Source organism: Cygnus atratus, chromosome Z, assembly GCF_013377495.2.
Source record: "Cygnus atratus isolate AKBS03 ecotype Queensland, Australia chromosome Z, CAtr_DNAZoo_HiC_assembly, whole genome shotgun sequence".
Classification (NCBI taxonomy): domain Eukaryota; kingdom Metazoa; phylum Chordata; class Aves; order Anseriformes; family Anatidae; genus Cygnus; species Cygnus atratus.
Window position 1 is genome coordinate 11,618,255 of NC_066396.1, and position 20,440 is coordinate 11,638,694.

At 40.5% G+C, this 20,440-nt stretch overlaps 1 protein-coding gene across 1 annotated transcript; it reads left to right on the plus strand.

Moving 5' to 3' along the window:
• Positions 1-3,083: 3,083 nt before the first annotated feature.
• TARS1 (threonyl-tRNA synthetase 1) lies at positions 3,084-19,945 on the plus strand. Its single transcript, XM_035563829.2, has 19 exons — positions 3,084-3,222; positions 3,584-3,664; positions 4,585-4,775; positions 5,583-5,706; positions 6,787-6,908; positions 7,127-7,244; positions 8,115-8,179; positions 8,261-8,339; positions 8,938-9,084; positions 9,556-9,654; positions 10,365-10,531; positions 11,058-11,220; positions 11,309-11,446; positions 12,206-12,283; positions 15,653-15,753; positions 15,836-15,940; positions 17,259-17,331; positions 18,090-18,204; positions 19,514-19,945. Exons 1-19 carry the CDS (start codon positions 3,202-3,204, stop codon positions 19,660-19,662), a joined length of 2,136 nt encoding a protein of 711 aa, XP_035419722.1. The 5' UTR covers positions 3,084-3,201; the 3' UTR covers positions 19,663-19,945.
• Positions 19,946-20,440: the final 495 nt, after the last annotated feature.

Here is a 20,440-nt window from a genome sequence, read left to right on the forward strand (position 1 = left end):
GCTGCAGGTATGAAGAAAGAGTGGCAAGCAGGAAAATTGAAGAGGACCTGCATTCTGGGACACAGGTGGGACAAGCTGTCACTGTACAGACTATGCTTCCAGTCTACAAATGGTCAGCATGGGGGTTTCTCTTATCAGAAAGGATTTTCTCCCTGGGAAGCACAAAGAAGCATCTTTTCTGGAAGAAGCAGAAGAATGCTTAGTAGACTTAGGCAAACCCTGTGGCACCATAAAGACTACTAGACTATGTACTCCAGTGGTTGTATATTAAGCTGTCCTAGATATAGAGACAAAGTTAAAACCGTGTCCCTCCATTGCATGAAAGACCAGTCATTTTTCTTAACCTCCCAAAAATATACTTATTTTCTTTTTAAAACAAAGCCATGAAAATTGAATAAATATCAAAAGGCAAAGGCTTTGATTCAGTTTTCCTAGAATGTGCCATTTTGAATCAGAACTGCAATTATTTTCACAGGTATTCTACATTTAATGACAGCTTTCTGAAATTTTCCTTTAACTTCAAGTATTAACTTTCTGAATCCACATTTCTATGCTCACTCTACTAGACTTCTGAGAAGTCTACTGCTTTGTTAAATCAGCCCAGGTGAAATTAATACAGCAGAAAACTGCACAAAAAGATTTTGATCCTCAACACTGAGATTCCCATGTTTGCATTATTTTTTAATGAGGGTTGATAGCTCTTGCCTCGATGTAGGCTTCTGGCAGTCTGCTAGACTCTGATCCTAATAATGTATTTTAAACCCTGGATGTAAATGGGTGGCTTTCACAATGTTTGATTTTTAGATTAGTTAGGAGTATACGAAGTTAGGAAAAACTCCACAGTGAATAGAGCTGTTTTAATGTATACCAAATACAAACAAAACTAGACACTTTTCTTTAGAGAAAACCCAGTGCTGTATTGTAAATTAGATAGGTATCTTTAAAAAGATGGTGCAAGTAGATGGTGTACATATTTTACAGACTGTAAAATATTATTACAAAAAGCACCCCTTTCACTTTCCTCTGTTCCTTGTATTTTCATTTACCTTTTCACTTGTTTCTCGTTCTCTTTCACTCTTCTCATGCTTCGTTTCTGTCTTGATTGGCTGCTATTTTTAGTTTTCCTAAACAAAATATAAACCAAATAACATGATTCCAGTCAAACTCTCCAACAATTTCTTCCAACAAATTTCAAATTAAGCAGAAACTTCCAGACATTCACCTGTTGATAATCACTGAAACACATTGAAATTAATCTATAGTGACTTGGAATCCACTTGAGTCTAATCACACATCTTTGATTATACTGTTTAAGAGCAAAGCCAGGAAAACACTCATTCGTGTTTTTGTGTTCTATGCCATAAATCCCATTATCTAAAGCTGAGAGTTGTGAACAGGGCAACCTCTGCAAATTTTTTTTCTAGCATTTCATGTTTCGCTGCTGCCATCTTCTGGCAAAAAAGGACAGTTTTCCTACTCTTCCAATCTCTTGAAATATTTAATCATTTTATTGTCATCTCCTTAACAGTATCGATACAGGTTTTTGTTCATTTAGGGATAAGATAATTTACTTATAAGTTTTGCAATGTGTTCTCTTTTATTCAGTTCTATTTCTTCACCACAAAAAGTGTTTTAGAAGATAGTGCAAATTTAAAAATTAGTATTAAAAATAAATCTTCTCTGTATTATTAAACGCTGTATTGCTACAGATCATCGTATATATTATTAATTGTAGCTGTTTAAGATTTTTTTTTCTCAGTATTTATGCTGCACATTTTACTTTTAGACAGCAAATTATTCAGGTCTATTCTGTAGACCTGTTTCCATCTTTAAACTCATATTTACTAAACCTTCCCTTTTGAATATTTTAAAAAATATTTGCATTACTTGTTAGGCTCCTACATTTGTGATCGACTAATGTGGTCATGTTCTCACAACCGTCCCTCGCTTGTACATAACCACTATGAGAAAACCATGCAAAACTGCTTATCTTTTCTGAACTTTTTTCTCACAGCACCTAAGGCCATACAATCTGAGATGCTCTTACATCCACCAAAGAACACTTTAACTGAATGAAATACTTGAAAACCCCAAAGCATTGTTGCAGATGAAGGGGAAGCTGCTACTACAAGCATCTTTGTACACGAGGAGGCAGTAGAGTCAGGCACCCTGCCGATGGCAAAGGTCCAAGCCCAGCTGTATGCCTGACCTCTGGTCTCGACTCTTCAAAGGCCCCTTCCAAATAAGGAGTCTATACCTGGATTTCTTTAAAACGTGGAGTTTTGTAACAAATACCTTTCCTAAACCAGGTCACTTAGCTACTGGCTGAGTTTAACCAGATCTACGACTGCTCTGGGAGCCCATGGCTGCCATGAGAACATAAATGGAAATACTATTTATTTTTACATAAAAACAACACCAGGGAAAGAAGGGGAGGAAGGTTACAAGAGCAAAAAGTTGTGCCTGAATATTATGCCCGTTTCTCAGAGAAGTCAGTGCCCTCAGGACAGAGCTAAGTGAAGCAGACTCCTGCAGTCCATGTCTGACCCTCCATTCAGCAGTTCAGCACCTTCCTGTCCAGGTTATGACTGAATTTCTTCAGAATCTCTTCCACTTTCTTTTTTTTTTTTTTTTTTTAGTGGGAAATTGGACATTGCTTAATTAGATTTTGTTGGTCTCCTTTGCAAAGAGCACTCCGAATAATTTGTTAATCCATCCTTGAGTGACTCTCTCAGGCTTTGGGGATCAGATAGAGGGGTCAGCCCCAAAGCACCCAGCTGGGGGAGCCCTGGAGGTGTACCGGGTGCTTCCCTCCCCGGTCCTGCCGCCTTGCTGGAGGGGGAGGCTGCCGGCGAGAGGGCAGCAGGGACGCGGAGACACCGACCCCGCTTCCCGCCCTGAGGGCTGCTGACAGGAGTTCCGCCATTTTGAGCTGAGGGCACCCCCAGCCAGCCGCCACCCCACGGCCCCCTCCCGCCGCCCGCACGCCCCAGCGTCCCCATCCTTCTTCGGCCCGGCTCGGCTCTGTTCAGCCGGGCTCATCCCTGCCCGGTGCTGCCCACCGGCCCCATTGGCTCGGCTCTACGGAGCCGCCTCCGGTTGCATCAGCTTCGGTGCCGGGAGGCGCCTGCGCGGGGTCCTTCCCTTCCGTTCCCGCTCCTCCCTCTCTCTCTCGGTGCCGGCTTGGCTCGGCGGGTGGCAATGGCGGGGGCTGACGGCCAGGTGGGCCCCACAGCGTGCTGGGGGCGAGGGGGGCACCGGGGTCCGCCTGTCCCGGCTTCCCCCGGCTCCCCCTCACTGCTCCCGGGGGCTGCGCTGAGGCGGGGAGTCCCCGCGGCAGGTCTGGGGGGGGGGCGGCCGCTCCGGAGGGAGGACGGGTGCTGGCGGGGAAGCGGGGGCTGTCCCCAAGAAGTTTTTCCATCAAGTGGACCCGGGGTTGTCCCCCCAGCTCCGGGGAAAGGCGGTGGGGTTGGCACGATGTTCAATAAAAGAGGCCGGCGGGGTGGGTGCCCCTCGGTGCGTGGGGTTGGGGCGGCTCGCAGCGGCTGCTGGCATGTGAGGAAACGGTGTTTGCCCTCCCTAGGTGAATGCTGGGGGTGAAAAAAAGGCAGACTGCGGGAAGAAGAAAACGAAGGAAGGGGCCGGCGATGAAGGGCGCACGGAGGTGAGCAGCCCTGGGGTCGTGGGGTGTTGAGAGACTCAGTCCCTTGGTTTTGTGTGCTGCTGGCCTTGCTGCGGTGCATCCCCGTGACTTATTTTATCCATCCTTTCAGTGAGGCCTTTCCCCACTATTTCGTACTAAAGCAAAGTTTGCCTTGAAGTTGCTTTGTTGCCTTTGACAGTTATATCAGTGTAATGGGGGAGCAGCTGAGATTTCCACAGTTGCTGCTTCCTGATGCTGTTCGCTGTGCCCCTCCACTTGCACCAGGAGGTGGGCAGCAGATCTCAGCAGCGATGAAAGCCTTCAAAGGATATGCTCTCTTCCGTGTTTTGGGTTGGTATGAGTAAATGCATCCCTCTGACTGTGCACAGAGAGGGCCAGCTGCTAGCCAGCACTAAGCAGAGCTGGCCTTGTAGCTGTATGACCTGGGGTATGTGCAGGCTGACGGCCTGACATCTTTTATGTGACACGTAGACCAGAGTCACTTCCTCTCCAGGTGGCTCGGACTAGAGGTGTTCCACGAGTTTTCTCACCTAATAATAAAAATCTACTTTTATGGTGAACTTCCACATTCTTTTCAGATTTATTTTTGTCCTTGTGTAGTTTATTAAACCAGTGTTTAATAAATCAATTTAAACACTGGTTTAATAAACTATGTAGTAGCTTGTTAACATATCTATAGTTAATTAAACAGTTGTACAGCGGTGCATTTCAAAGTGCTAATTATTAAGCTGAAGTCTTACATAGTTATTAGTTACTGATAATGATTGCTTGTTAGATATAGTGCACATATAACTATAGATATAGTCACATAGCTCCTTGTGAAAAGTACATCCATTCTGTTTGTATTCTTGACATAATGTGATATTAGAGTACTCTAATAATCTATTGCATTTTTCTTTCTCTTTATTCTTGGTATGTAGCTAAATCCCTGGCCTGCATTTATCAATGAGCGTTTAGAGATGTACAATAAACTTAAAGCTGAACATGATGCACTCCTTGCAGAAAGAGCTGCTAATGACAGTAAACCCATTAAAGTTACATTACCTGATGGCAAGCAGGTTGATGCTGAGTCCTGGAAGACAACTCCTTATCAAATTGCATGTGGAATTAGGTATGATTCTATTCTGTGATACACTTACTAATTTTTAGACAGATCTACATCTGCAGGTCATGCCTGTGATCATTAATGTTAGCACATGCAAAATTAGTTTGCATGGGCCTGGGGAAGAAAGATGATTTGGGTGATGTTTCACTTTATTTTTAGAGTGCAGTAACATTATGAGAGTGTTTTGCTTAACTGCAATTTCATTTACATGGGAAATACCTGGCAAAAAGAACATTGCACAACTTTGGAGGACTCAGGTGTGCTTTGGGGAGGATTTGAACAATGCATACTGAACACCCTAACAGTCAAAATTATGAAAGCTGGGTGATTCCTAGAGGTGCAATACCTTTTTTTTTGATTATTTTTTCATGATTAGGTAGGTGTCATGTTATTGGAACCTTCTCTGCTTTTGTGATTTTGGGCTCGAGGATTTTTTTTTTTGCCTACTTGAGATAAAACTGTGAAGTCACTACGTTAGAAATGGTATCTGATAATTTTTAAAAGAGATGTTCTGTTTTTTATTGCAGTACGATTTTGAAGTCAGGTTAGGACTTTGCCTCTAACTTAAATATGTTGATGAATGCATGAATGTCTAGTATACAATGTAGAATTCCTCCTACATCTCTGAAGAGATGTGAATAGGATTTTCATAAATGTTCAGGACTGGCTAAACTGCTCTTCCATTTGGAATTTATTTACAGTGTTGTACCCACTCTGAGCACTCATGAAAATCTTATTCAACATGGAGGGCAAACCTGGCTTGTTTCTACTTGCTGATTTGAAATAATTACATACCATGTATTTATTCTCTAGTCAAGGCTTAGCTGACAACACTGTTATTGCTAAAGTGAACAAGATGGTTTGGGATCTAGACCGTCCTTTGGAGGAGGACTGTACCCTGGAGCTGCTCAAGTTTGAAGATGAAGAGGCTCAAGCGGTGAGTATCATCTAATTAAAATTGTTTGCTTTTAGATTTTCATTAAACCCAGCCTCCAGAAGTTACTAGCATCTTTACTGTGCTCAAAAGAGGAGGAGGAGGAGGAGAGAAAAGGTTTGCTGTGTAGGTACATACACAGCTGATACTGCAGATATTGTACATTCTGCTTTGTATTAGTTGACAATTCTGCTTGCAGTTGCTGTAGTTTATGCCAAGTCTGTTATGTTTTCAACCTTCATGTTAACGTAAAGTAGGTCCTTTGAGCTGACCTCTTTAGCTTGACAGCAAAAGCAATGCTGAGTACAGAAGTACTGTCTACAGACATAAGAGAGCTGAGTAAGCTGCTTATTCGTTTTACATACAGAAGTACATACTTTATTTTGGCTCTTCATTCAGCTAAATGTAGATAGCCATTATCTAGCCAAATTTTTTAATTCTGTCTTTAAAAAAAATTATTTGGTACAAGAAGCTGCAAACTCATCACAGATGTCTTGCATTCAAACTTAGGGTTTTCATCCTGACTAAATGATGGCTTTTGTGATATTTATGTCTTCTGATCCGTGCAAATAAAAGCAGACTGAAGCCTTGCAGATTTTGTTTCACTTCATCAGAACTTGAGGTGCACTACAAGATGTAGCACAGTTTTTAACTTTATGAACTGTTCTATATCAGTGCAGGACTTGCCATGCATAAAGTCTTTGCAGGACCACAGCCTTATGTTGAAAGTGCACCTTGTCAGCTGTATGCTGTACGTCAGCAGAGCTGATCAATTGAAGTTAACAGTAAAGAAGAAAAGTTGTTGGGTTAGTTTCCTGACTTCTGGGCAAAATTGAATCATTTCAACAGTGGCTGAAACTAAGAATTATTTGCTACCAGGCAGAAAACAATATTCCAGTGTTACTTTTTGGAAGTGTTGATGCTTAGGATGGGAATGTTTTGGGGCTTTTCTGATGACTGCTCTAATGTGGGATCTGCATCAAGTACCCTTAAAAGCAAGCGTTCAAGAAAAGTTTTTAATTAAACCACTCAGAAATGCATTGTGCATATTCATACTTGACCCCTCTTTTTCACTTCCAATAGGTATACTGGCACTCAAGTGCTCACATAATGGGTGAAGCTATGGAGCGAATCTACGGTGGATGTTTGTGCTATGGTCCACCAATAGAAAATGGATTTTATTACGACATGTTCCTTGAGGAAGGGTAGGTTTTATATTCTTTTTCTCTTTCAGGAGTAGGGATATGGCAGTCACAGCAAGGTTTCTGCTATTTTCGTGTTCCCAAAACAAAGTCATCTGCACTGCTGAAGATGAGTTTGTTCTTTGCAGTGTGTCCCAGCCACAAGCCAGTACAATGCAACCAGGTCAGAAATTGCAAGTGAAAGTGAGAATGATTTGTTCTTCTGCGTGTGTTTATTTTAGGGGTGTATCAAGTAATGATTTCTCTGCTTTGGAAACGTTATGCAAAAAGATCATGAAGGAAAAACAAGCCTTTGAAAGACTGGAAGTTAAGAAGGAAACACTACTTGAAATGTTCAAGGTAGGCTGTTTTATAATGTTGTTACTATCATCACACAGTTAGCCAAGTGTTCTATTAGTGGTAGAAGGTCTGTCAAATTAATTTTTAGAGATGTTGTGTTCCTACAGACTCATATGTGATATTTAACTTTAAAAAAAAAAATGAGCAAAGGCATCATTTAAGTTTTCAGGAACACGCATTAGACTTTTCTACAACTGTAAGAATTGTAGGTCTTCTGCTGGGTGACCTTGGTGATATTTTTGAATCCACATTCCTCATTTATTTCACACGGATGTAAATTTGCAGTTATATTCAGATCATGTGCTGTTTTGTGCCTGTTTTATATTGGCTGTAGTAAAATGCCATGGTGATGCTACAGCTGCATTTGTGATACTATCAGTAAGCTTCATACAACTTTTTTTTTTTTTTTTAAGAATAAAGACTTCTGAGAAGCTCCAAGCAACAATAAAAGCTGATCTTTCTCTTTTGTACCTAGCTGTAAATAATTCTCTGGTATTCAGAGATACTCAGTTTTCACTACTAAAACATCGGGAGACTCATAGTATTATTTAGGTTGGCAAAGGCCTCAGCAGGTCTTCAGTCCAATCTCATGCGCAGGGCAGTGTCAACCAGGTTTCCTGGGGCTTTGTCCATTTGGGTTCCAAATGGACTCGGAGGTTTAAAACTTGTAAGTATGGAGACTGAACAAGCTGCTCTCTGGGCAGCCTACTACTCTTTTTGGCTGGAGCACCAGTCCTATACAGCTATCTTGCATAATCCTCTTTTGATGTAGTATAGCATCAGGTTTGCAAATAGTTTAAACTGCTTGTCAGCCCTACTGCTTAACAAGGAGTTAACAAATATGTATGGTGTTTGTTTTTTTTTTCTCAGTATAACAAATTTAAGTGTCGCATCCTGAATGAGAAGGTCAATACTCCAACTACAACAGTATACAGGTGATTATACATGCATAATAATATTACTGGATAAAACTTGCTAGGAGGAAATATACTAAATGAATGTTTTCCTGTTCTTAGGTGTGGCCCCTTGATAGATCTATGCAGAGGGCCTCATGTCAGACATACTGGCAAGATAAAGACCATAAAAATTCATAAGGTAAGGGCTGAAACTACCTTAGAAAAATGTGTTCATTCGAAGGCATGTTGCTGTCTTTGGGCAATATGACAGCACACTATCCAAGAATGTAATGCAAAGTGGATAGCCTGGCCACAAACTCAATTTAACCAATTAGTGAAGGGTTGTGTGCTACAAGAATGATGTTCATGTGGTGCGAAGACCAACTAGGTGGCCAGGGCCTGCACTTCCAGCACAGATCAGAAAATGAGTCTGGCTTAATTCTTGGTTAAACTGTATCAGCTAGAGTTTTTAGTTTTTGCTCAGCTGATAGTTACAGCCAAGGGTGAAAAGTTCATTTGGAATAGATGGCTACAGAGAGACACAGTGGGCTAGAAAAAAAAAAAAAAGACCTAAGTAGAGCTCAAAAACATTTTCACGTATTCTATTTGTCTCTTCTTTGTGTGTTTTTCTCATCAGTGCTATGTATTTATCATTAAAACTCTCCTTGTGCCATAGTTACTCTACATTATGTATAGAGATTTGTTAATGATTGCATGCCTTTTCACAACAGGCAGTAGTAGTAAAATGTGGAGGCTATTCCTTTTATTCATCATTTCATTTATTTTTTTGCATGCAGAATTCCTCTACCTATTGGGAAGGCAAGGCTGATATGGAATCACTCCAGCGCATCTATGGAATTTCATTCCCAGATGCAAAAATGCTGAAGGAGTGGGAGAAGTTCCAGGAGGAGGCTAAAAGCAGAGATCACAGAAAAATTGGGCGGGTGAGACAGTCTGTCTGGTAACGTATTTCACAAACACACTGTATACATGACCTCATAACTAGAAGCATCTCAAAGACAGCACTTGGCTGCCACAACCAAGATGTGACATGTCAGTATTTTCAGTCAAGTTTCAAAGCCAGGTGCTTTTCCCTCAAAGAGCATCAAAAGTCCTAAAGTAAGCAACTTATCTTTAGAGCTTTCTCTCTTTAAACATAATATCCTTCGTCCACAGATTAAACAGTACATTACCTGAACACTTTGGCATGCAAAACATGCCACTTCAGTCTGTAGGCAATGCTCATTCCTACCTTGGGTTGCTACAGCTTGTTCTCAATATGAAGATTTATTTATTTATTTATTTATTTTAACTTTGGTGATGCCCAGTCAGTAGCAATTAATTTGTGAATATTCAGTGAAAAAAATGGCTCTACAATTACTAATTTTTGTTTTCCAAATACTATTTTTCTGCAGGACCAAGAACTGTTTTTCTTTCATGAACTCAGCCCTGGTAGTTGTTTTTTCCTGCCAAAAGGAGCTTACATATATAACACATTAATTGAATTCATCCGGGTAAGTAATGTCTTTTGGAAATCTTATAGAAGAAATTGCTTTAGAAAAATGTGTAACAGTATACAACAGTGTAACAGTATAAATTGAGTTGAATTGAAGGGCTGTTCAATATCCTAGTTCTGTAAGCCATGGTGCTAAAGAAACCTGTTTAGAGTTGGTCTTTTAACAATCTCTGCCGAGTTATGTTTTTATTAAAACTTTATTAACCTGCAGTTAAAGCAGTGATAATGATGATCTGTAGTATGGATTCTTTGACAACTAAAAGTACAGCTAAACTCACAGTACAGTCATTCCACAAATCCATGTTGGTTTGATTTGATAAATGTATCCAACTTGGCTTTGTAGAGTTATTTGTTATAAAAATGAAAAAAAAAAATCCTGACCTACCTGTTGCAATATGTAAAACTCTGTGTCTTGTTACTTTATGTTTGCGCTGAGATGTACTACCAAGTGTCATTGATTAATGAGAGACTGCTGCTTTGCTTGCTGGGAGGGAACTTGTTCTTCTTGCTCAGAGTTGTTTGGGGGAAGGGTGGTGCTGGTGGAAGGGAGGTATCCTGCAATCTCCAGCTTGTTTTTCTTTATTTATTTTCTTGAGTCACGGACTTCAATAAGGCAGCACTTCCATGTTTTCATGGCTGCAGATCAAGGGCTGAGTACCATTACTGTTGTTTGCTTAGTAATTATTTTATGTACTGGGTCTGTTTTAGAGTGAGTATCGAAAACGTGGATTCCAGGAGGTTGTCACTCCAAATATTTTCAACAGCAAACTATGGACGACTTCAGGGCACTGGCAGCATTACAGCGACAACATGTTTTCCTTTGAAGTAGAGAAAGAAATCTTTGCTCTGAAGCCTATGAACTGTCCAGGACACTGGTAAATACACATAGCAGCAAATACAATTTATCAAAGATTGATTAAAAAAAAAAAAACACACAACGCAGTTTTCCTTTTCTGCTTGATTGTACAGATAGCCATCTTAAGGCACTCATATCTGATGTTTTCAGGAGCGTTGTAGTTATGAGTCTTGGTGCCTATGAGCTCTCTCTATTGAGACCCTGAGAAATGTCATTTTTCCATTATTACAGTGGTTGTGTTTTAGAACTGAAGCTTACCTTGGTGCTAAGAACTCTGGATAGCTAAACCAGCTACCAGAGCATTGTCAATTTTGTTGCAATTTAGTCATTCAGGTTTTAATGCTCAGTTCAGGAGCTGTTAACCTTCTCTGTGTGAAGTGGGGGAAGCATATCAGCTATAAAAGAATACCTGGTTTTTGTGGTTTGTTTTTTTTTTTTTTTCACTGAAAAAAATAGTTGTAAATGACTGTATTCAGGTTACATCATTGACATATCATGGGCATTTAGTAATGCCTGTTATTCAAGTAATAAACTTTTTCCTTCAGCCTTATGTTTGATCATCGTCCAAGATCATGGCGTGAGCTGCCGTTACGGTTGGCAGATTTTGGTGTTCTGCATCGCAACGAACTGTCAGGAGCTCTCACAGGACTCACTCGAGTACGTCGGTTCCAGCAGGACGATGCTCACATATTCTGTGCTATGGAGCAGGTATGGGTTTCTGTTAAATGAAATTGGGTAATAAAATCAGAATAGTTGAATTTTCTATAGTTGAGACTTTTTTTCCGTTCTTATAAAGATTGAAGAGGAGATAAAGAGCTGTCTGCAGTTCTTGCGTTCTGTGTATGATGTCTTTGGATTTTCCTTTAAACTGAATCTCTCCACTCGTCCTGAAAAGTACCTGGGAGATATCAAAGTGTGGAATGAAGCTGAAAAGGTAAATAATTTTATTAATTTTCGATATGAAAACGAGGTTGCAGCTGGAAGTCCTGTAAGAACATACTGCCTTCTGGGAGGTAACAGTTGCAGCCTGTTACCTGAGAAATGTAACTTACTAACACTCTTCAATTCCATCTGAGTACTAGCAGTAGCTTTCTTATGCACTACATACCTATCATTGTTTTCCATGCAACAGTTATCTCCATGTCACAATCAAATTATGTCTCCTTTTTTTTAATTGATTGAAAAATTGAAGGGGGGGGGAGGGGAGAGGGAAGATGAAGAGAACCAATTCTGGCAGCCCCTGTATATATAATAAGACTGAACAGTCTTCCAAAAAACTGGCTGTTTTCACGATTAAAGTGTTAGCCCTTGCAGATTCAGTGGTTAGCAGAAGACAGGGCAAGAACAGACACTATATGTACAAGGGATGGATTCTCTCTCAAGATTTACAAACTTTGAATCCATCATAAAAAGTTCTTGCATCTTAGCTAATGCTGCTTGTTTGACCTCTACCAAAATATATACATCAGCTTTGTTTAAGTTTGGAGTAAATTACTTAAACTTATTTATTTTAGCTGGGACTCTTCCAAAACTTTTTTCAGAAAAGTAATGAGGTGGATAGGAATGTGTTGCAATAGTTATGGGGAAATACTGTAAGTCTGGTAGTGTTAGATGTCTGTAGCAGCAGGCTGACCTGATGCTGTAACATGGATACAAATGAGAAACACTAAGTGTATATGTCCTTTAACTCTAGCAACTGGAAAACAGCCTGAATGACTTCGGTGAGAAGTGGGAGTTGAACCCTGGTGATGGAGCTTTCTATGGACCTAAGGTTAGTATGTTGCAGTGGACTTCTAGCTGTGTTAGGCTTTTAATTCTGTTTGGATGAGTGTCCTGGTTGATGCTGAAACCAGGACAGTGAAGTAGACAAAAGCTTATACAATTCTTTGCTTTCCATTCATGCCACTGCAATCTTAGTGGTGGGGGTAGCATGCAAATACTGTTCTTCTCAGTACAGAGAAGACAGAGGAGCAGGAAAAAATAGAAGTCTTTGTCTCCATAAAATTATGCTAACAGCAGATATCTCCAGAAAGACGAGTGTTAGGCATCAATTTGTGCAGAGTGTTTGCCACGCAACTTTATAAATACCTGACCAAGAAAAAGGAATTTTGCTTTCAGTTAATTATATAAATACAGATGGACACAGTGCTGTTAACACATAAAGTTTTTTTTTAATATCTTATTATGAGAAAGGGGAAGAAAATACTATGGTGATGCTCTTGGGTTTTATTCATTATCTTCTTGGTAAAGACAGCTTTTATTTTCTACTCATTCTGTACATTCCCTTCCAATATAATGCTGTAGCTAAATTTTTCAGTGTCAGTATGTCTTTTTAAAGCATTGGTGCTATTTAGTTTAGGCTGGAGGATACAGAACAAAACTGATTCTTAAAGTGAGAAATTGGTACAAACTGAGATTGTTGGCTTGTACAAGTACAAGGCTTGGAGTACCGTAGAATCACAGAATGGCTCGGGTTGGAAGGGGCCTTAAATCTAGTTCCGACCCCCTGCCATGGGCAGGGATGCCACCCACCAGATCAGGTTGTCCAAAGCCCCATCCAGCCTGGCCTTGAACACCTCCAGGGATGGGGCATCCACAGCTTCTCTGGGCAGCCTGTGCCAGGGCCTCACCACCCTTACAGTGAAGAATTTCCTCCTCACATCTTATCTATACCTACCCTCTTTTAATTTAAAGCCATTCCCCCTTGTCCTATCATTATCTGAGTAAAGAATCCCTCTTCATCCTTTTTATAAGACCCCTTTAAGTACTGAAATGTCTCAGTGAGGTCTCCCTGGAGCCTTCTCTTCTCCAGACTGAACAGCCCCAGCTCTCTCAGCCTGTCTTCACTGAAGAACTGCTCCAGCCCTCTGACCATCCTCATGGCCTTCCCCTGGACCCGCTCTAACAGCCCCATGTCCTTCTTGTGCTGGGGGCCCCAGCCCTGGACGCAGCACTCCAGGTGGGGCCTCACAAGGGCAGAGCAGAGGGGCACAATCCCCTCCCTCCACCTGCTGCCCACCCCTCTGTTGGTGCAGCCCAGGACGCAGTTGGCCTTCTGGGCTGCAGGCACACACTGCTGGCTCATGTCGAGCTTTTGTCCACCAGAGCCCCCAAGTCCTTCCCTGCAGGGCTGCTCTCAGTGGGTTCTTCTCCCAGTCTGTGCTCATGTCTGGGATTGCCCTGACCCAGGTGCAGCACCTTGCACTTGGACTTGTTGAATTGGAAGGGAAAGTTTTTGGTTTTTTTTTGTGTTTGTTTTGTTTTATATAGTCATCTAATATTTTATGGTGCTGTTTGGCTAGAATTGTCTGTTTTCCCAGCTACATAAACTCTGACTTCTTTGACAGAGGAAAAGTATTCTGTGATTTTTATTTTTTTTACATAGCTTTAATACTCATTTAATTAATCAAACCCAGTTTACACACACCATTTGCTGCTTAAGCAGAGCTGAGTAGCTTAGTGGGAGACGTGAACAGGAGGTGGCAGTGTTGGATTAGTATAACCAAAGCAATTGCTGCATTACAAGTAATCCTTTTGGTGATCAGTGAATCCTGATGCAATAATCTTGTAGAAAGCAAGCAAAAAGGAAATCCTAACCCTGTCTTCATATTTACAAAAAAAAAAAAAAAAAGAGAAAAACGATAATAACCTTAACATTGTTTATTAAACAGATTTCTGGAAAAAAATCTTTCATTTGTTGGCATGGTTTTGTAGCTGTAGCTGCACTGAGTTTTGCTAGTGAGCTTTGTTATTAATAAAGACCCTTGCACTGGTTTTGCATTTTTTTAAGAGCTTCCTCCTCAGGAAGCTCTTTGCTTTGCTCTGCTTCCTGTTTGCACAGATTAAGTAGAACTTTCCAGAAATTTTGATATCTTTGAGCATAAGGACACAGAACCTTACAAAGTTGCTTGTAAATATTTCCCCAATAGACATAACTTTTATTTAGCTTTATAATCAGTCTAGTAAACTAGTTCTGTTGGTTTTTTTTTGTATGCTAATTGAATCAATTTCACTTTATAGGTTGTAGGTGGAATGTGTTGTAACAGCTAATCATAACTTGAAATGCAAACAAGATTTAGTAACTTCCTCAGTTCATTTGAAAGGAGGCAAATATCCACAAGAATACTTTGTGAGCCTTACACTTGCTCCTAATACACTAGCTAAAATAAAGTGAGCAAACGTGTAGCTTTTTGCAATGATTTTAATGGAAACTGGTTAAAGTTGCATTGTTAAGTGAAGCTCTATATCCAGGGAACCTTTAAACCAACTTGGAATATTTTTTTTCCTACTCTCTAAGTGGATGATTTGGAATTAAAGATGATTGGTAATGACTTATTTGGATAGAAACTTTCTGGTGAGTAGCTGAACTATGACAAACTGGATTCTGAATGCACAATTTTTGATCAGTTATTATTTAGCTAAATGACTTTTGAAAGACACTTACTGCTTCTGTGAGTAAAACAGTGATCTGTTCATTAAAATAACGTAAACAGCCCCAACATATAGCCAGACCAGTAAAATGATGAAAAAGAGGGCAACTCACTAAATAAGTAAGGTTCAAATACTATAAATTAACTGTTTTCTAGCTGTCTACTTGTTTAACTTCTATCATTAGTGTATCCAGGAGTAAAGTATAAGGTGCAACAGAACAGTTTTTACTGTAGATGTTCACAGGCAGACCAAGTGTCACCAAGATCCCTGTTTGTAAGTGGACTATTTAACAATAGGGTGTACATCCTTTGTCCAGGATTTTTGGTGATTATTTCTGAGTTCTGAGCCAACACCCACAACTGCCCACCCTCCCTTGACGTGCTGCTGAATTTACTCAGTTAAAAGACTCATGAAAGTCCCATGAAAAACAAAGCAAACTCACAGAAAATACTGAGGTATTCAATATAGTCCACTGTGAAGTAATGTCTCTCCACCTGCTTACCTTGTTTTTAGTTCTAATGCTGTTTGCATCAGAACCTGCAAATCATTTTAAAACACAGGCTGAAGTGAAAGTATGTTGTCAAAAAACATACATAGTTCTTCTGTACTATATGAGCGAAAGCTTCTGTCTTAAAACGGTGAGTTTGCTTTCAGAGTGACATGCTTGTATCATAAACTCTTACAAAGTTTCAATCTTTTGTTTCCTAAGATTGACATTCAGATTAAAGATGCCATCGGCCGCTACCACCAATGTGCTACAATCCAGCTAGACTTCCAGCTGCCAGTCAGATTTAACCTTACCTTTGTCAGGTAAGCACAGAGGCTGGGGATCTTAACTGCTATATAATTTAACTTTTCCGACACTTATATGTGTAACTAACTTTATTCACAGCCATGATGGTAATGACAAGACAAGACCAGTTATCATTCACCGGGCTATCCTGGGATCTGTGGAGAGAATGATCGCCATTCTAACTGAAAACTATGGAGGCAAATGGTAACAGTGAAAAGTAGATTTTGACCAAACACTTTTAAATGGAGGATAAATTAGCATACAAGAGTCAAGAGGGTTCATTTTATTTCCCTGCTACAGAGGCATGCTATAGGTATACCATAAGGCAGTTCCTTCTGAACCCCTTTCTTCAGGTATTAAATAATTCTACATATGGTAGCCTCTACATGATACCACTCTTGCATGTGCAGCATACAGCTCACCTGTCTGAGGTGTGTATCTCTCACCTTGCTCTTCCAGCTGTGCCACACAGCAGACAGTCATGGTAATCTCCTGAATCTGCTGCGGTATAGAATCACAGAATCATAGAATGTCCTGGGTTGAAAAGGACTTCAAAGATCATCTAGTTTCACCCCTGCCCCAGGCTCTGGGCAGGGTTGCCAACCACTAGAGCAGGCTGCCCAGAGCCACATCCAGCCTGGCCTTGAATGCCTCCAGGGATGGGGCATCCACAACCTCCCTGGGCAACCTGTTCCAGTGCCTCACCACCCCCTGAGTGAAAAACTTTCTCCTAATCTCTAACCTAAATCTCCCCTGTCTTAGTTTAAAACCATTCCCCCTTGTCCTATTACTACCAACACATGTAAACAGGCGTTCCCCCTCCTGTTTATACGCTCCCTTCAAGTACTAGAAGGCCGCAATGAGGTCTCCCTAGAGCCTTTTCTTCTCCAAGCTAAACAAGCCCAGTTCCCTCAACTTTTCTGCATAGGAGAGGTGCTTCAGCCCTCTGATCATCTTAGTGGCCCTCCTCTGGACCCATTCCAAGAGCTCACATCCTTCTTGTGCTGGGGGCCCAAGGCCTGCATGCAGTATTCCAGGTGGGGTCTCACAAGAGCAGAGTAGAGGGGGACAATCATCTCCCTCTCCCTCCTGGCCACCCCTTTTTTAATTCAGCCTGGAAACCTGGAACCTGGAATTTTTTAATTCAGCCTGGAACACCAGGAACCTGTATAGAACCTGATGGGGATGACCCCTCTGACTATAACAAGGCTCAACAATTAAATATTTTCCCATGATTAGTTAGTAGCAAGATCAGCAAGTCAGTTATGAGTTGCTGTCTGTTGTAAAACACAGCTTGAATCCTCAGATCAAAAAGTACTTTTGCCCACACCGCAATTCTTTTAGACGCTCAAGTTTTTTGGAAGGTAAGCTGTAACTGGAGCATAGGGCTGTCATCACATCTCAATGCAATCTAAGCTGCTGGCTTAATGAATCTCTCATGCAGATTTTAGTCTCATCTGTTAACAGCATTTTCTGTACTGAAAAATACTAAAAGCTATATAACTTTTTTTGTTTATTGAAGGCCACTCTGGCTGTCCCCACAGCAGGTAATGGTGGTACCAGTAGGACCAACGTGTGATGAATATGCTCAAAAGGTGAAGTATATGGTTTGGGGATTTTTTTTTCCCCAGTTTCAGAAATGCTATATTTAGTTGAGATACTCAGTCATTAATTATTAATAGTATTTTTCTGAGATAAATATTATAAGTCTTTGTATATTACATTGTATCACTTGTATATATTACAATGATAATAAGCTGCTGAAGTTTTAGAAGGATTTTAAAGAGATACTAGAATAGATTTTGGGTGCCCGAACATCAAATACTTATCTTTGTGAGGTTTTTATTATTGGAAAGCTCAGATTTTCAGCTAGAGCAAAAAACTATCTTACACTTCAAGTTCCAGTCTACTGTAGCCATATCCATCGTGCAGAGCAGTAAGAAAGATAAAGATAGGTCTTATCTTTAGCATTCAGCAGATGTTTTTCTGTATTTCTTTCAAGCCCATGATACATAAACAAGTCTGCAAAATTAAGAACTAAAAAAAAAAAAAAAATCTTCTAATTGGAAGCCCCACCACAGTGCTACCATTTACAGTATCAAACCAGAGTAACTGTTCAGCCTGAAACATTAGGTATTGACATCACTGCTCACTGATTTAATGTGTGTGTACTTGTATGATAGCAGGCCTTGTTTTGTTCTTTGAACTAGGCTCATCGCCAAGGCTCAAGCCAATGACAATGTCTTTGGTTTAGTGGAGGTCAGATAAGCTTGACTGGCTTAACTCTACAGGTCACAAATAGTTCATCATCACAATTTATCCCATTGTGACAGTTTAAATACTTTTTCCCTAGGTCAGACAGCAATTCCATGATGCTGGGTTAATGGCAGATATCGATGTAGATCCTGGATGCACACTGAACAAGAAGATCAGAAATGCTCAGCTTGCACAGTATAACTTCATTCTGGGTAATGTATAATGAATTTGTTACCTGATTCTGTCTGACTTTTTCAGACAGGTACTCTGAGCAGGTGGTGGTGTTTTAGCTCACTTTGCTCCTTCAGACTCTCCATTCCAGATAGCCTGCCGTGTATACCTGATGGGCAGCCCTTGCATGTACAGCTGTTAGTGAAAGGAGGTCCCTGTTGTGTGGCCCAAGGCATTACTGCTGCTTTAGAAAAAGTTCTTTGCTGTTTTCTGATCAGCGGTGTGGACATGTTAAATCTACTGTCACTTGTCACTCAGATTGTTAATTGTGATTGTGAATTATTCCTTCCCCTTCTTGTTCCCCCCAAGTAATTTATGCTCTCATTTCAATTGTAAAAGTAGTACCCTAAGTTCACTTCATTCCACTGTGGTGCATTTCTGAGCTCTGCGGAGACTTGCAAGAAAAGGTGATGCAGTGACAATTAAAAACTGACCCTGAAGCACATGATTTGAAGCAGCACCAAAGTCATGTACTTAACTTGAGCTCTAGCATTGACCTTACATCTGTGGGCAAACCGCAAAAGTTGAAGGAGTCTATCAGAGAGAAACTCTACTCTCAACGTAATTTACAGAATCATGAATAAAGTTCTGCTGTTACTTAAAACTTTAAGCATATGATACAGATAAGATGCAACCACATTTTACCTTGAAGACCACAAACAAATGGTCAGCCTACCAGGAAAAAAAAAAAATAATCTCACCTAACTTACGTTCAGAGGCTGTTTCCAGAAGTTGTCAAATATCTGCAGATGAGCAATCTCCCACTAAGTATAGAAATGCAATTTCTCATAGCTACCTGCAAGTAGATTACATAAATTTTTATTAGTAATGAGACATACAGATACGGTCTTGGTATCTATCAATGCTTAATTTAAATAAATTGCTTTGGGCTTTGCCAATAAGCTGTCTTGTTTCTGTAAAGCAAACAAATAGCTCGTGATTATTTACAGTCAAGCTGTGTTTCTAACCTTTGCCCATGGAATGCTGCTACATTTATTTTTCATTTCAACTATGTGGGTCTTTTTACTGGCTTATGCAGTTTACTCTTTTCTTTACTCATATTTTGCTAAATTGCTATTTATAATATACTAAAACTAGGCTACTACAAGGCTATTAGCTGTCACAGATCTAAGTTAGGGGAGCTGGGAGGAGGGCAAACAAGGATTTCATGGTGTTGCGTTGTATGCTTTTTAGAATGCTTGTTTAACATGCCTGTGTTTTAAGGGAATTCATAGGCAGTATAGATTGTTAAAAGTTAAGTTCATTCCTTTGCATCTTGGTTGTTTCTAGTTGTTGGTGAGAAGGAAAAGGCCAGCGGAACAGTTAACATCCGTACCAGAGATAACAAGGTGCATGGTGAGCGTACAATTGCGGACACGGTGCAGAGACTGCTGGAACTGAAATGTTCTCGATCCAAACAAGCTGAAGAGGAATTTTAACACCACCTGCTCTACCTGGCATAAAATGATTCTGGTGTTCCTAACTTGGTTAACCACAGATTGTTTGTACTGTATTGGATTGGCAGAGATCTTTAGTTAGACATGTCTCTTTTTGTAAAAATCAGTTTCTCACAGACCTTGAACTAAGATTTCCTGGCCTCTGATCAATGATAGATGAAGCAAGATGACTTTGTGTGACTGCAAGAGAAAATGGAAATGTTAATTGGGGATATCTATAGCACTCTTAACTATCGTATTAAAATAAAATACATTTTGGTAACAACTGTTTTTCACTAAAGTTGAACAAGAAACTTCAGACTTCAGAAACCGCATAGAAGCCCTGTGCTGCAACAGCTTTGGAAGTATCTCCTTTAGCAAGATAAGTGATACCTCGCAGTCTAGTCTGCTGCTCTTACACCAATTAAATACATTGACACTGAACAGTCACAGGGGCTGGGAAATGAACAGAAGTCTCCTAGTTCAGCATGTTTTGGTGCTTCTGGGAGGTCCCAGCTCTCGCTGTGACAGTCCAGCAGTGGGGCTGTCTGCCACGTAGCATTGAGCTGCTTACCAAGGCCAAGCTCTACCCTTCTCCAAAGGCTGCACCTGAAATGTGCTCGTCCTCAGAGTAAGCTCCTTCTAGCTGCAGGAAACGGTATGAGTGGAAGAGGTAGGGCCAAAGCAGCTAAGGAAGCCAGGATCCCTAGGTTTTGTTTGGTTGGTTGGATTTTTTTAGACGTGCCATTTTTTTTAACATGGAAGAGTCCCCTCTTGTGGA